Genomic DNA, 14,885 nt, shown 5'->3' with positions numbered 1-14,885 from the left:
CCAACATAGAGGCTGTGTGCAATAAGGGCCAGAGTCACCTCTACTTCCGAGGAGACTGAGGTCCTTTGGAGTATACAGGCCTCTCCCTCACATGTTCTACCAGTCTGTTGTCGCCAGTACAATCTTCTACGCGGTGGTGTGCTGGGGCAATGACATCTACATGGGAGATGCCAACAGGCTCAATAAACTGATTAGAAAGGCTGGCTCTGTTACAGGAATCAAACTGGACACACTGGAGGTTGTGGTAGAACAAAGGACCCTCCAGAAAATCCTGGCAATTCTGGATAATGTTTCTCACCCTCTGCATGCCTCCTTGGCTGAACAGAGGAGCGCTTTTAGTCATAGACTAAGACAACTGCACTGTTCCAAAGAGCACTATATGAGGTCGTTCTTACCCGTGGCCATTAGGCTCTATAATGAGTCAGCCTATAGCCGGGGCAGTGATCTTGTAATCTTTGACTTGTAAATCTTGTACATGTTATTTTTAAAGAAACTTATTTTTATGCTTTCTTACATCTCTTCTAATATTTGTGTATCTGTGCACTTGTAATGCTACTGTGACACTGTAATTTCCTTTGGGATCGATAAAATATCCATCTATCTATCTTCCCGGATGTTTTGGAAATCTGGATGCAAAAGATACAATGCAGATGTTTTTAACATGTGAATTATATCCAAAGCATTTTCAGATTCCTGATTGTGCCAACTAAGCCGATTTATAATTTCAGGTTGTGGCTGACCAGCTACCCATCGGACAAGTTTCCTGTCAGCATTCTCCAGAATGGGGTGAAGATGACAAATGAACCACCCAAGGGCCTCAGGGCAAATATGTTGCGTTCTTATCTCAATGACCCGATCTCAGATACTGTCTTCTTCTCCAGCTGTAACAAACCTGAAATCTGGCAAAAGCTCCTGTTTGGTCTTTGCTTTTTTCATGCTTTAGTGCAAGAGAGAAGGAACTTTGGTCCTTTGGGTGAGTATCCAACATTAGAGAAATGGTTTAAAACCATTTAAGGGCTAATTGCTTCACAGTTTTAAAACACTTGTGACAAGTAACTTACCCCATGTGATTGTTTTATTTATTATTTTCTAGGTGCCAAATAGTTAACTTTACATATAACTTTCAAATTAAAAATAACACATTTGCTGTTTATGATAATGACTAAGTGCTTAGAGTGTACTTCATTATTACCTTGTGCTGCTTGCTATGTATTTTATAGGCTGGAATATTCCTTATGAATTTAATGAGTCTGATCTGCGAATAAGCATGAGACAGATCCAGATGTTTCTGAATGAATATGAAGAGGTACCACTAGAAGCTCTAACGTATTTAACAGGCAAGTGACCTATTGGGTTCAGTCTTTGAATGTGTTGTGTTTCTTGTATTTACTGTGAATGCCCACAAGAAAAAATGTATGAATCTCAGGGTTGTATATGGTGACCGATATGTACTTTGATAATAAATTTACTTTGAATTTTGAACATTGATAATTATTTTCTTCATTGACATTAAGTATCGGCATCATCATTTTAGTGGAACGTTTGGTTGTGGTGTTAATCCCAGTTTCCAAATTGAATCAAAGTTTGGTCTTTCTTCAATCCTTAAAGGTGAATGTAATTATGGTGGCAGAGTTACAGATGACAAAGACAGGCGGCTGCTTTTATCTCTTCTATCCATTGTATACAATGAAGAATTAATAACCCAGCACCATTATAAGCTTGCACCTGGCAATGATTATTTCGTCCCATCACATGGTCCATGTCAGGTAAGTTAACAAGTAAAATTAGTAGGTAAGAACATTTTAATTTAATAAACTTAAATTTGAGTTAAAGCCTTGAGAAAGTTTTCTGACTTTTTCTTAGTCAACTGTCATAGTTTTATAGTATCAAATTACTTCTGCATTCCTTTGAAGAGTATGTGAAGTAGACAATATGTGATTATTTTTGTTCACGTGAAGCATTATGAAGTATTTTTGTTAAGTTAAAAGGACTATATAAACAATAAAATGTCATCTCTTTCCAACAGAAGTGAGGAGGAATTTCTTTAATCAGAGGATGGTGAATCTGTGGAATTCATTGCCGCACACGGCTGTGGAGGCCAAGTCATTGGGTCTATTTAAAGCGGAAATTGATATGTTCTTGATTTGTAAGGGCATCAAAGGTTACAGCGAGAAGGCATGAGAATGGGATTGAGAGGGATAACAAATCAGCCATGATGAAATGGCAGAACAGACTCGATGGGCTGAGTAGCCTAATTCTGCTCCTATGTCTTATATTTATAGTTGTAGCTGCAGCCTGACGGATTTCAGAGTCAACAAAGTGTGACAGTTCCCAGAAGAGGCTAATACACAGCTGCTGACGCACTTAGGGCAGCCTTTAGCTAATACCTTCTTTCCTTGGGAGATTAGTTTATAAAGAAACTTCAGAGATACAGTGCACAATTATTATTTTGACCAAAGGCTAGGTTACCAAGTTGACCGAGTGCATTGGGTACCAAGTTCAAGTATTACTGTTATTCAACCATACGCAGGTATACAGCTAAACAAAACGAAGTCCCTCCGGGGCCAAGCTGCAAAACACAGTACATACTGGCACACAGCACATATAGTTACCAAGTATACAATAAAATGGGCAGTTTTGGGGGAAAAATAAGCAAAAGAGAAAAGTGCAGACTTTGAGAGACACTCTGTTCTGAATTTAGTTGCACTGAGGTAAAAAGTTTTGCTTCTGATAAAAGTTTTGGATCGTGCTTTTTTCATACCTCCTATTTTCTCATGACCTGGGAGGAGGCCACTTGGTTCCTTGCATCTATGGCAGCTCTGAGTTTTTCCAACTTACTTATCTGTAAACCCTTGTCTCTCACTTCTCCCTAATTCTCCTGCTATCTACCTACACCACAGGCCATTTACAGAGGCCAGTTCATCTACTGGGACGTGTTTGAGATGTGCAAGGAAACCAATATGGTCACGTGAATTTACAACTAAAATAGATAATTAAAAGAGAAAGACGATACACCATAAAAATATAGTCCTTATTCCATATATTTCTGATTTTTTAATTTTTTATAAGTTGATTTTATACTTCATAAATAGATTGACAATCAAAACTTACTAAGAGAGATCTACGTTTTTAAAATAAATGCTTCACTGACAGGCATTATCCATAGTGTTTATCATAAAATCATAGAATATTTATGATATAGAAGGAAACCCTTCAGCCCATTGGGTCCTCGCCAGTTAATAAAAACCAGCCTGATCCTTAAAGGTGAATATACTTATGGTGGTAAGGTTACGGATGATAAAAATAGACAGCTTCTTTTATCTCTGCATTCCGCAGAAACTCATACTCCAAGACTATTTGTTATGTTCCTCATTAGTTCATGTAATTTAATTAAATCTCCCCTCAGCTGCCTCTATTCAAAGAAAACAATCCGAGCATGTTGGAACTCTCTTCATAGATAAGTTTCCAGTTGAGCAACATTTTCATAACCTCTACACCCTCTCCTGTGCATTCACATCTTTCCTGAAGTGTGGTGAGCAGAGATGTGTGCAGTATTCAAACTGTGATTTAGCAAGTGTTGCATTCAGTTTCCTTGGATAATAAATGAAACATCCAGTACACTTATTTAATCATCTAATCAACCTGTCTTGCCACCATTATAGATCTTTTCACATCCCTCTAAAGATCTAGCTGTTCCTCCACAGCACTGAATATCCTCCCATTCATCATGTATTTCCTGGCTCAGGCTGCACATCCACACATATATTATCTGACAATTCTCTACCATAAATTCCATTTGCCATTTTTCTGCCTAAACAGCCAGACCTTCAACATCTTCCTGCAGTTCAAAACTTTCCCCCACATGTTGTTTCATCTGGAAACTCCTTTATCGTATCCTCTAAATTTAGGTTCAAATCATTAAACTATAAAATATATATCTTAGAAAAAACAAGGGACCAAGTATTGGCCACAGAATCACCTATCAACCATTATTCTTTGCTTTCTCCCTGGAGTGATTGTGGATCCAGTTTGCCATGCTTACATATGGAACCTTGTCAAAGGCTATGCTGTAATTCTTTCAGACAACGTCAAACACACTGCCCTCATTAACCTTCTTTGTCACCCCCTCAAAGTGTTCAATCAAGCTAGTCAGACATGACCTTCCCATAATCAACTCATCTCCACCTTTGCTTCTCTTAATACTTATTTGGGCCGTTGGATAGTCCATCGATGACCTCCCATCTCCACTGTCCTCTGAAGTCAATGGTATGGCTGGAGTTCGTCTGTGCTTCTTGAGTCCATTGCATTGATGATACAGAGGGATTGGCCTATTCAGCTTCACCAGAGCTCTCTTGGCTGGCCTTACCCGTTTCCACCTCTGACGATGGGGACATGGGGTTGGACTTTGAGAGCCACTTCTTTTAATAGCCCAGGATATATTGTATCTAATCCTCATCAAAAATGACAAACCCCTCAATGCCTAGTTTTACTTCTATTGAATATAATATTTCTCCTCATTTATCTTAATCCCATCATAGGCATCATCTGAAAATTCAAAAGTTGTTTCAGTTGCATATTCTGTACTTAGTAGAATTAATTATTTTTATCAATTTTTAAAATGTTATCATGTATTTCTGCTTGAATGTATTATGTATTTTATCTTGATATTTAGTCTTATACAGATTATCTGCGGAAACTACCAGCATTGGCTCATCCAGAGGTCTTTGGACTTCATGAAAATGCTGATATAACCAAAGATAACCAGGAGACAAATCAGCTCTTTGTTGGGGTGCTACTGACTCTTCCCAGGCAGTCTGGAGGTGGTGGTAAATCTCCTCAAGTAAGTTGAAAAAATGGGAAGGATGATGATTATGTAGAAAAATCTGATGTGTTTGGTTAAGTGCATAACTACATCATATTTTACATGTTGCAACTTTGCCTTCTTTAGCCAAAATGTAATAGTAACTAATTAACACACACAAATCACTAGAGGAACTCAGCAGGCCAGGCAGCATCAGCTGAGTTCCTCCAAAATTTTGTGTGTATTGATTTTGATTTTCAACATCTGCAGATTTTCTCGTGTATAGTAATGAATTTATTATTAAAATACATTTGCTAACTAATTATTTGGAAATGGACACTGTAAAGAGTTTAAGATATTTCACATTTTTAAAAGCCATTTTGTATTGATATCTGAAGGACCCTCAGCGCTATTTTTCTATCCATAGGTACTGTGTTTCCAACATTCTCTGCTTTTGTTGTGTAGTTTTTCTTCAAGATTTGCTGTGGCAGCCCATTCGTAATCATTGCCTTTATAATGTACCTTTTACAACTTTGTGATGTCACAAAGCTATTTTACAGCTAATGAAATATTTTAAATTGTAGTTACCATTGAAATTGAAGAAATGTGTCCGCTAATCTACAATATCCCACAGGCAGCAGCCTGAAAATGATCAAATTTTCTCTTGTTAGTGATGTAGGTTGAGGAATAATCAAAGTTATTGTCACTGGCTTATATGATATGAAATTCATAATTTTGAAAAACATTTACTAACAACACTCTGTTCTTTTAAATAGTTCAGGGCATTTTTAACATATATCTGAAAGAAAAGAAAGGATTTTAGTTTACGTCTCCTCTAAAAGATGATACCTCTTGACAGTGAAACACTCCCACGGTACTGCACTGGAGTTTCACTCAATCTTTTTCTTTTGTTGGACCCACATTCATCAAGTCAAGTGGAGAGTATTCTGTTATACTGGCATCTTTCCACTAAAGTGGAACTTTAAATTGTTTTTCTCTCCTTGGGACTTGAACCCTCTAACTGACTCAGAGGTAAAAGTGTTACCAGATGACTGTCATCATGAGTGTGTAGAAATAGCTGGTATTCATGATAGGGAAAAATGCAAAAAAAATCTTAAAGTGATTTCTCAATAATTAATGCCAATTAACCATAGTGCAGTAGAGGACAGTATGATCAGTGTGAATCTAGTCAATGTGTCTACACACAAGTTACAACATAGAAACACTTCATTAGATAAGCCAGTTTGCATAGCATTTACCTTTCATGTGAGAAAGCATTTATATACAATCTGATCGTAAAGGTTAACATAGTTGAAAACTCAGATTATAGCTGGGAACTTAACGTCCAAGGATACACATTGTATTGAAGGGACAGGCAGGTAGGCAGAGGAGGTGGAGTGGCTCTGTTGATAAAAATTGAAATCAAATCATTAGAAAGAGGTGACATAGGATCAGCAGGTGTAGAATTGTTGTGGGGTTTATGATATGTTGTTGGGAATGAGAAATGATTCTTTAGACAAAATCAAAAATCTTTGGGAACAAGATTTACAGACCTCAATTTCTGAAGAAACTTGGAACGAGATTTTTAAATTGGTTAATACTTCATCGTTATGTGCTCATCATTCCCTCCTACAAATTAAAGTGGTTCATAGGGCTTATATGACCAAGGATAAGTTATCTCGTTTTTATATGGATATATCTCCCTACTGTGATAGGTGTAACAATGGAGAAGCTTCATTTATTCATGTTTTGGACGTGCCCAAGTCTTGGAAAATATTGGAAGGAAATATTCCAAACTTTTTCTGTACTCTTTAAAGTAAATTTTAAGCCTAATCCTTTGACTGCCCTATTTGGTATTGTTGGAAGGAAAGATATCATCTTGAAGACATCTGATCTGTACATTCTAGCTTTTATCTCTCTTATGGCTAGAAGGGCAATTTTGTTTAAATGGAAGGATGCTGTTCCGCCTAATCATGTTCAGTGATTACGGGATGTTATGGCATGCCTAAACTTAGAAAAGGGTTCGTTGTTCAATTTCTGAATCTAACCAAGATTTTCAAAATTTGTGGGGGCCGTTTTTAAATTATTTTCATAATCTTTGACTTCTTGTTAAAGTACAGAAGTTGGTTAATAGCATATTTTATTATCTGTTAAGTGTTTTTTCTTTTTTTTCCCCCAAACAGCTTCAACTTTGGTAGTGGGTGTAGATTTTTTTTAATAAAATTGTTTATATTCTAATATACGAATTAATCTAATCTATATGAATATAGAGTGGGTTCATTAATGTGATTCAATATACTGTATCTGGTATTTTTTTTCTTTTGTTTTATAGTATGTATTCTCTTGGACTCTGTATTCTTCTATATAGAAATCAATAAAAAATATTGGAAAAGAAAGAAAAGAATTGTCACGGGTAAAGTGAGGAAACTGCAAGGGTAAAAAGGCCCTGATGGGAGTTGTATACAGACCTCTGAATGGTTGCAGACATGGTCTGCAAATTACAATGGTAGATAGATAATGCACATCAAAAGGGCGATGTTATGATAGTCATAGGGGATTTCGATTATGCAGATTGATTGGGAAAATCAGGTTGGTGCTGGATCCCAAGGGGGGAATTTGTAGAATGCCTATGATATGGCTTTTTAGAGCAGCTCATGGTGGAGCCCACTTGGGCATCAGCAATCAGGATTGGGTATTGAGAGCTTAAGGTAAAGGAACCCTTAGGGGCCAGTGATCATAATATGGTTGAATTCATCTTGCAATTAAAGAGGGAAAAGCTAAACTCAGATGTATCAGTATTATAATGGAGTAAAGGGAATTACAGAGGCATGAGAGAGGACCAAGGAAACACTAGTAGGGCTGACTGGAATTTCTGGAAGCAATTCGAAAGGCACAGTATATGTACAAACTAAAGAAGAAGAAGTATTAAGAAGTATTCTAAAGGAAAGATGGCACAACCATGGCTAACAAGAGAAGTCAAAGCCAAAAAGAGGTTATATAGTAAGGCAAAACTTAGTGGGAAGTTAGAGGATTGGGAAGCTTTCAAATACCAACAGAAGGCAATTAAAAGCCTTTAAGAAGGTAAAGATGGAATATGAAGTAAGCTAGCCAATAATATTAAAGTGAGAGTGAATATCAGACCCTTGTAAAATGATGCTGAAGAGGTAGTGATGATGGACAATGAAATAGCGGATGAACTAATTAAGTATTTTGCATCAGTCTTCACTGTGGAAGACACTGGCAGTGTCAGGGGGCAGAAGTGAGTGAAGTTGCCATAACTAGGGAGAAGGTGCTTGAGAAACTGAAAGGTCTGAAGGTAGATAAGTCACCTGGACCAGATGCACTATACTCCAGGATTCCGAAAGAGGTGGCTGAAGAGATTGTAAGGCATTAGTAATAATCTTTCAAGAATCAATGGATTCTGGCATCTTTCTGGAGGACTGGAAAATTGAAGATGTCACTCCACTCTTCAAGAAAGGAGGGAGGCAGAATAAAGGAAAATATAGGCCAGTTAGTCTGACGCCAGTGGTTGGGAAGGTGTTGGAGTCGATTGTTAAGGATGTGGTTTTGGGGTGCATGGCAAAATTGGCCTTAGCATGGCTTCCTTATGGGAAAATCTTGCTTGACAAATCTGTTGGAATTCTTTGAAGAAATAACAAGCAGGATAGAGATATGAGAATTGGTGGTTGTTGTGTACTTGAATTTTCAGAAGGCTTTTGACAAGGTGCCATACATGAGGCTACTTAGCAAGTTAAGAGCCCCAGGAAAGCTACTAGTATGGAAAAAATAGTGGCTGATTGGCAGGAGGCAAAGAGTGGGAATAAATTGAGCCTTTTCCAGTTGTCTGCTGGTGCCTAGTGGTGTTTTTATGTTATTTGTCTGTAATTTGGGTGATGGATCCCTTTCTAAGTGGAGAGAAAATTCTAAAATCTGAGTTGCAAAGGCACTTGGGAGTCTGCGTGCAGGGTTCCCTAAAGGAAGTGAGGAAGGCAAATGCAATGTTAGCTTTCATTTCGAGAGCAATAGAACACAAAAGCAAGAATATAATGTTGAGGCTTTATTAAGGCACTGGTGAGACCTCCCTTGGAATATTGTGAGCAGTTTTAGACCCCATTATGTTAGAAAGGATGTGCTGACATTGGAGAGAATTCAAATGAGGTTCACAAAAATGATTCTAGGATAGAAAACATTATCATAGGAGGAGCTTTTGAAGGCTCTAGGGCCTGTGCTCACTGGAATTCAGAAGAATGAGGGGGGATCTTATTAAAACTGATTGAATGTTGAAAGGGCTCGATAGAGAGGATGTGGAGAGGATGTTTCCTATGGTGAGGGAGTCTAAGGTCAGAGGATGCAGCCTCAGAATAGTGGGATGTCTATTCAGTCTGGAGATGAAGAGGAATTTCTTTACCCAGAGTGTGGTAAATCTGTGGAATTTATTGTCACAGGTGGCTTTAGAGACTAGGTCATTGGATATATTTAAGGCAGAGATTGATAGATTCTTGATTAGTCATGGCATGAAGCGATATAGGAAGATATAGGCAGATGAGAGGGATATGGCTCTGTGATGATGAAATGGCAGAGTAGATTCGATGGGGCAAATGGCCTAATACTGTTTCTATATCTTATCATCTAAATCCCGACTCCTGAAATTGAATTCCACAATTTCTGTTCCCTGGGACTCTGTACATAACCTCTTGGATTTAATCTAAGAATAATCCTTTGTTCTGGACTTCCCAATTCCCTTGACTGTTGGAATTTTATTTAGAGGTACATTTACAGGATGTGGGTGTCAAGGGAAAGTCAGCAACTATTGCTCATTCCTATTTGTCCATGAGAAGATGGTAGAGAGCTGGCTTCTTGAGCAGTGTTGTCTTATGATGAAGCAGATGGGCTGAGAGGTGCTCAATTTAGATTCAGTAATGGCAATATATTCCCAGTACAGTTGTGTGTGACTTAGGAAGGTGGAGAATTTCAGCTGATGGCATTCCAAACATTCACAGTCTTGTGTTTCAAGGTAGTGGAGGTTACCATTTGAAAAGGTTTTATCGGGCTGGTTGATAAGTTTTGCTAATAGTGCATGCAGTAGTTATGGTACTGAAAGTGAATTATTTGGAGTGTCATCTGGGGCAACAATCAATGGGGCAAAGTTGTCCTAGATGGTATCTAGGACAACATGAGTGTTGTTGCAGCTAAATGCAGCCAGGCAAATTGAGTGCATTTCATCATACTGATACAGACCCAGCAAAGAGGAATTTTCAAGCATTTCTATTCGCCGGAAGTTTTGTATTTCTTCTGCTGTCCATTCATCAAAGTCATTGAACCTTCCATTGGCAGGTACAATAGTTCTGAATATTTGTTCTGATAGAAGGTTTACCTGCTGGTTTTACTTCTAATATATCCAAGTTTTGTTGGAACGTCATGGATCAGAAATGTCGACTCTTTGCCTGACCTACTGAGTGTTTAGAGCATTTTCTGTTTTTATTTCGGATTTCCAATACCTCCAGTATTTCAAGTTACAGCTAGTTAATACAGCATAGTATTGAATATTCCGAAGTCAAGAAAGGCACTTACATACATTTCTTTCATAGTTTTTTGATTTCTTAAGAATTAATATTGTAATTTGTATTGACAATAGAATAACTGTGATGCTCTGGCTTGTCTTTAGCAGCAAATAAGGAATTTTTAAAGAAATAGTTTGGAAAAATTTCCTTAATATTAATTAACAAAATTAAGAATTGAACAAAACTGCTACAACACTGTAGCATCTTCTGTAGTTAAACTGAGGTATAAGAAAATCTTTAAATGGATCTTTACTATAATTTCAGGAAGTTGTTGAAGACCTCGCTGCAGACATTTTATCTAAACTTCCTAATGATTTTGATTTGGAAGTTGTGATGGCAAAGTATCCAGTGGTGTATAATGAGTCCATGAATACAGTACTCAGACAAGAACTTATCAGGTTCAACAGGTATGTAATGAAAATGATTTATTTACAAAAATATCACATTCGAAAAGAGAAGTTCTATTTGAGAGCAAAAGCTGTGATCGTAAACTAAATAAACATTGTTGTTTTTGGGTACAAGGTTAAATAATTTCAAGGGAAGAACTGTGGAAAAAATGAACAAGTTCTACTTTATACTTCAATCTAGACCGAGTGTGAGCAAGTGTTTCAATATACAATCGCTGCCATAGAGCAGTTTATGGTTTGGGAAATTTTATGATTGTAAAACCACCCATCAATGGCAGCGGAAAGCCACCTACGATCTTATTTAAATAGAAATAGACACAAGTGCCTTCTAGCTGCCAGTGATTTTCCAGCCTCCACTTTAGATCTCAAATATCGACCATCCCTTTGCTTCCACAGATGCTCGTGACACATTATGCTTTTCCATTGGTTTGCTTTTACTCCAGGTTCCAGCGCCTTCAGTTTCTTGTGTCTCTTTATAGAGAAAGATTTCTAGAGGGATTACATATAGTTTGAATGAAAGGGTAATATCTGGTAGTGTGTAAAGTATGAAAATACTTTTCGAGGGAAGATGGCGCGACACAGCTCGCAGCGGCCACTCTGGTGGTGATGTCTGTTATTTGTCAAGCAGGGTGCCGTGCGCAATCCTGATTTGATGGAGACGGACGTGAGAGCACGGAGGAACATCTGGTGAAACTTCTGAAATGCCTGCTTCGCTGCTGCTGCTACTGTGTGGTCCGAAATCTCAGGAGGAGAAGGCCCCGAGTCCTCGGCTTTGCTTGTTGCTCGGCAGCTGGGGCGGGGTCGAAGCGCTTGGCAGAAGATGGTGCTCAGAGAGGCTGTGTCAGAGGGGCTCGTCGGAGGCCCAAAGTTTTCGGATGGACTCAGAGTCCGCTGCAGTCGGGTGCTTCCAGTGGTGCTGCATCGGCGAGTTGGCGGCGCTTGGAGGCTCATGGTGGGGAGAGTTCCTCCCTTCTGCCGCCTGCATGGGATGATGAGTCTATCGGGACTTTGAGACTTTATTTTACTGTGCCCATGGTCTGCTGTTTATCAGATTATGGTATTGCTTTGCACTGTTGTAACTATATGTTATAATTATGTGGTTTTGTCAGTTTTAGCCTTGGCTTGTCCTGTGTTTTCTTGTGATATCATTGTGGAGGAACGTTGTATAATTTTTTTAATGCATGCATTTCTAAATGACAATACACGAAAACTGAACTGAACTGAAAATGTGAAAGTGCCATTTTGGAGCAAGAGCAATGTGATCTAAGTGCTGAGGGATCAAACTGTTTTACGTGATTTACAAAAAACCAAATTACAGGTGCAGCAGCTAATTAGGGCATGAAGGAGACTTATCACGAGTAATGTATATCGTGTTTCTTGAAAGAAGAAGTTTAGTTGGACGATTAACTAAATATATCTGTAATGGGCAGGTTGTCTTAAAAGAATGGATATGCTAGAGATAATTTAGAAGTAAAGGTCAATGTTTAGAAATAAAGAATCACCCATTTCAGACAGATGAGGGAATTTTTTTTCTTTGTGGACTATCAGCTTTTACAACTCATTTTCAAAGTGATAGAAGCAGAGTCTTTCAATATTTGTTAGATAGTGACAGGTTGATTCTAAATAAGCAAGGTGGTGAAGAATAAATACTGCAGATTTCAGGTCATAATCATCACCAGCCTTGATCTTAATGAACAAGCTGAATGGCCCATTTGCACTCTGTGTTGGCAAGATGTCAGAGTCATAAGGTACTATAGCAAAGAAACAGGCCTTTTGCCTCATCTGATCCGTACCAAACTATTATTGTGCCTAGTCTCATTGACCCACACCTGGACTATTGCCCTCCACACCTCTTGCATCTATGCTCTTATCGAAATGTTTCTTAAATGGCTAAATTCAATCTGCATCCACCACTTCTGCTGGCAGCTTGCTCCACACTTTCAGACTGAGTGAAGAAGCTTCCCCTCAGACTCCTCTTAAATATTTCACCATTATGTCTCATCAGTAATGCTAAAAAAATACTCAATTTTGCATTAAATACTAGTTTTTAGTTTTAAAGTATCTGACTTTTATACTTCCAGGCTCACCAAAGTTGTACGTAGCAGTCTTATAAATATACGTAAAGCTATCAAAGGACTTGTGGTAATGTCTTCTGAACTGGAGAATGTGTTTGATAGTATGCTGGTAGGCAAAGTTCCAAACATGTGGGCAGCAAAATCCTATCCGTCTCTTAAACCATTGGGCAGTTATGTGGTAGATCTTCTTTCAAGATTACAGTTTTTCCAGGTAACTGATATTAATTTGGATATATAATATACAAATAATATTTATATTGCTTAATATTATTATAGTGTACACAAACATAGAATATAGTATATTGTAGAATATCTTGCATTAATAGAGGACCTTACTAGCAATAATAACTATTCTAATGCTAGCAATGTTAAGAAGCATTCTACTTTAAAACCAATGTCTAACATAGTCTGTCAAGGCTGTCTTTAATCATATTAACCATTAGAAAATAGCAATGCGGGCTGGCTGATGGCGCAACGACATCGGCGCCGGACCCAGGAGTGGAGGTTCCCAGGTTCGAAACTGGTCGGGTCGGCCCCCGAGTACGCTTTCCATCAGTGCTGGGTTGAGTGTCGAGACCACAACTCGACCTCGTAAAACAAAGGGAAAATACTGTGAAAATGTCTGTGTGGGGAGTGGCGCGCTACACAGTCTCTCTGTCTCACTCTGCACCTTGGAAAAAGCCATGAAAAATCCATCGTCACGGACGCACATGCACAGATGCGTACGCAGGCACATAGACTCGCACGCACGCAGGCACACGCCAAAAAAAAAGAAAATAGCAATGCATCTCAATACGATGGTTGTGGTGTGCAATTAAAATTCTTATTTACTCTTACCTATTCATATTTTAAATTCTTGGACTGTAAATAGTGACAGTATCAGCAGAGACCTAAACAAGCATTGTTGAAATATCCTGTGCTAATAAATAGCTCTTATTATTTTAGCTTTGGAGTACACTTATTTTAAAGAAAAAGAAACTTGCTTAGTGTTATGTTTAAACATTTTTCCCCAAAGGAATTTGTTTTCATGCATAATGTGCTGCGCTAGTGAAATGTAAGATGCCAGAATTTGATGGTGTCATTGTATCTAGAGCAGCAAAACGCTATTTGACATGAAGTAGGGCATTGCTGTAACTGTTGAGTGCTCTCTTTTTTAATATCTTTTGTGTATAGGATTGGATCAATAAAGGGGCTCCCAATGTATTTTGGATATCTGGATTCTACTTTACTCAATCTTTTTTGACTGGTGTCTCTCAAAATTACGCAAGAAAATATACCATACCCATTGACCACATTGGATTTGAATTTGAGGTAAGATATTTGAAGTTAATTATTTGTTCCCCCCTTTTCTCATTCCCTCTTCAAGTGTTTTTGTGTATAGGTCTGATAGAGTAATCCATTTCTATTTTGAATCTCCATAGAGTAATACACCATGGAAATAGGCCCCTTGGCTTGACTCATTCCTGCCAATCAAGATGCCATCTCAGCTCTTCCCATTTGCTTTCATTTCACCCATTCCTTTACAGTTTCTATCCACGAGGCTGTCGAAATTGTCTTTTAAACATTACTATTGCATTTAACCACTTCCTTGTTCCTTAAACACACTAGTGTGAAGATGTTGCTCCTAGGTTCTTGTTTAAAACTAAAACCTGTCCCCTCTTGTTTTTGATTCCCTTACGCTGTGTACTTTCTTGGTGTCTCTGTCCCTCATGATTTTCTACACCTCTAAATGTCAGCCCTCAGTCTCTTAGCCTGCTCAACCTCTCCCTATACCTCAAGCCCAAGTCTTGGTAGTATTTTTGCAAATCTTCTTTATACTCTTTTCTTTCTTATAACACAGGAACCAAAAGTGTACGCATTATTCCAGATGCAGTCTCACCATGGTTTTACAACTCTACTATCCCAACTTATTATGCTCATTATCCTGCTCAATGAAGGCCAGCTTAACCACCCTGACACTACTTGTGACACTACCCTCGGGGAACCACATACTTTTACTGCTAGGTTCATCTGTCCTACAACACAATCCCTGACCCCTGCT

General features: G+C 38.3%; 1 protein-coding gene across 1 annotated transcript in view; it reads left to right on the top strand.

Annotated features, from left to right (window-relative positions):
* dnah3 (dynein axonemal heavy chain 3) overlaps positions 1 to 14,885 on the top strand; it is a 150,834-nt gene that overhangs the window by 131,173 nt on the left and 4,776 nt on the right. Inside the window, exons 52-58 of the mRNA XM_063059569.1 lie at positions 729 to 973; positions 1,221 to 1,337; positions 1,609 to 1,766; positions 4,673 to 4,840; positions 10,627 to 10,769; positions 12,851 to 13,055; positions 14,018 to 14,155. Coding sequence (XP_062915639.1) covers positions 729 to 973; positions 1,221 to 1,337; positions 1,609 to 1,766; positions 4,673 to 4,840; positions 10,627 to 10,769; positions 12,851 to 13,055; positions 14,018 to 14,155 — 1,174 coding nt within the window. The remainder of the gene's footprint in view (positions 1 to 728; positions 974 to 1,220; positions 1,338 to 1,608; positions 1,767 to 4,672; positions 4,841 to 10,626; positions 10,770 to 12,850; positions 13,056 to 14,017; positions 14,156 to 14,885) is intronic.

Source organism: Mobula hypostoma, chromosome 9 (genome assembly GCF_963921235.1).
Source record: "Mobula hypostoma chromosome 9, sMobHyp1.1, whole genome shotgun sequence".
In the NCBI taxonomy this organism is placed as follows: domain Eukaryota; kingdom Metazoa; phylum Chordata; class Chondrichthyes; order Myliobatiformes; family Myliobatidae; genus Mobula; species Mobula hypostoma.
Note: the sequence above shows the minus strand (reverse complement) of the source record. Positions and strands in the feature narration are given on the sequence as shown.